The following is a 1,600-nucleotide window of genomic DNA, read 5'->3' as shown; positions in this document are numbered from 1 at the left end:
TGGCTGCCTTGGGCTTCTTGGCCACTGTGGGTTTCTTGGCTTTAGGCGCAGCGGGCTTCTTTGCTGGTTTCTTGGCCTGGGTGTCCACCTTCTTGTTGATCTTGAAGGAGCCAGAGGCCCCAGTGCCCTTGGTCTGGACCAGAGTCCCTTTGGCCACCAGATTCTTGATGGCAGTCTTGACACGGGCCTTGTTCTTGTCCACATCGTAGCCTCCTGCAGTCAGAGCCTTCTTGAGCGCGGCCGCGGACACGCCGCCACGCTCTTTGGACGCAGCCACAGCTTTAACAATGAGTTCACCGACACTGGGACCGGTCTTCGTCGGCTTGGAAGCCTTCTTCTTGGCTCCTTGGCGGCTTGGGCCGGAGCTGCAGCTGGTGCGACTTCTGCCATGTTTCCTCTGAGCTCTGTTCCTCCTGACTATCTGACTCAGTCTGAGCGGAGGAGCACGGACTGCGGACTTAAACGCACCGTGAGAACCGTGAAGACTGAGCCCAGCCCGGACACGGTGCGCACGCTCAAACGGGGACACTTGTGTTTTCTCTGCTACGACAGAAGCGGCAGAAAGGCCCGTGGGAGCGGTCTGCGGGTCTTTGTGCAGCGCTGATGCGCTCTGCGTTCGCTTTGCGCAGCCTCCAAACTTCAGCTGCTCCCCGCCGGGGCCAGCTCTGCGCCGCGGCTTTCTCCTCTCATTTCTCTCCTGAAACGGCGTCACACGGACCGGACGTCCATCGAAAGCAGTTTCCCCGCTGGCCCATGTGTGTATCCAGACACTCGGTGAAAACAACCAGGTGCTCACCATCACTTAGTTGTAAACTGAAGCTGCCTGGTCGCAGCAAACACAATGTGGCTGAGGCTCACGGAGCAGGTCGGTCACTTCCTGTCAGGACTGAGCGAAAGGTTTTGGATTTGAGGGACGATCAGGACATTTCTGTCAGTTCATCTCGTCAATATTTCCCACTGGTCGGATCATTTATTTGGTGACACGTGTCAAATCTACAGTGAAGCAGACACGTGGCCTTTCAGTGCGTCACCTGACTCGTGTTTACATAAACACACTGAAAACGGAAACAAACGTTATGGGGATTGTTTACAGCAAGTACGTAAACAGCAAATAACAGAAACAAAAAGGATTTCTACCCTGAAACCATGTAGAAACTATGATGTGTGTGTTTTGCCTCGTGGTCTTTACAAAACGTTCACACGTGAGACTTGTCCACAGCTTCCTCCAGTGAGCTCCTGTCATCAGGCCCCAACAAGGATAAGGATAACACTTATCCATCTGCCACCACTTTGTTCCATGCACACATTGCATTGTGGGGTGGGGGATGTGTATGTAGAATTTATTTTTTTTAAATCTGTTTGTAGTATAGATTCTTATGTTTATATTTTTCACTTGCTGTTTTTTAAAGTGCCTTATTTTGTGTTTATTTTTATTTTATATGTGGACTTTATGTCGTTTGGCTTTCATTGTGGACAGCTAAGAAAGAATTTCACTGTACAGGGAAACAGGTTTCCTTACTGCCCATATGACAAACACTGTGACTATGTCTGGTGGTGCAGCCTTCACACATTCATCTTACTGCTCAGCATAAGTGTCCTT

At 50.6% G+C, this 1,600-nt stretch overlaps 1 protein-coding gene across 1 annotated transcript in view; it reads right to left on the bottom strand.

Moving 5' to 3' along the window:
- The window catches only part of LOC109953544 (histone H1-like), an 821-nt gene extending 431 nt beyond the window's left edge, over positions 1–390 (bottom strand). The window contains 3 exon segments of the mRNA XM_020589021.1: positions 1–2; positions 5–343; positions 346–390. The exon segment at positions 1–2 is cut by the window's left edge and continues 431 nt beyond it. Coding sequence (XP_020444677.1) covers positions 1–2; positions 5–343; positions 346–390 — 386 coding nt within the window.
- Between the last annotated feature and the right edge of the window lie 1,210 nt (positions 391–1,600).

The sequence above is a fragment of the Monopterus albus genome, unplaced genomic scaffold (assembly GCF_001952655.1).
Source record: "Monopterus albus unplaced genomic scaffold, M_albus_1.0 scaffold747.1, whole genome shotgun sequence".
In the NCBI taxonomy this organism is placed as follows: Eukaryota; Metazoa; Chordata; class Actinopteri; order Synbranchiformes; family Synbranchidae; genus Monopterus; species Monopterus albus.
Note: the sequence above shows the minus strand (reverse complement) of the source record. Positions and strands in the feature narration are given on the sequence as shown.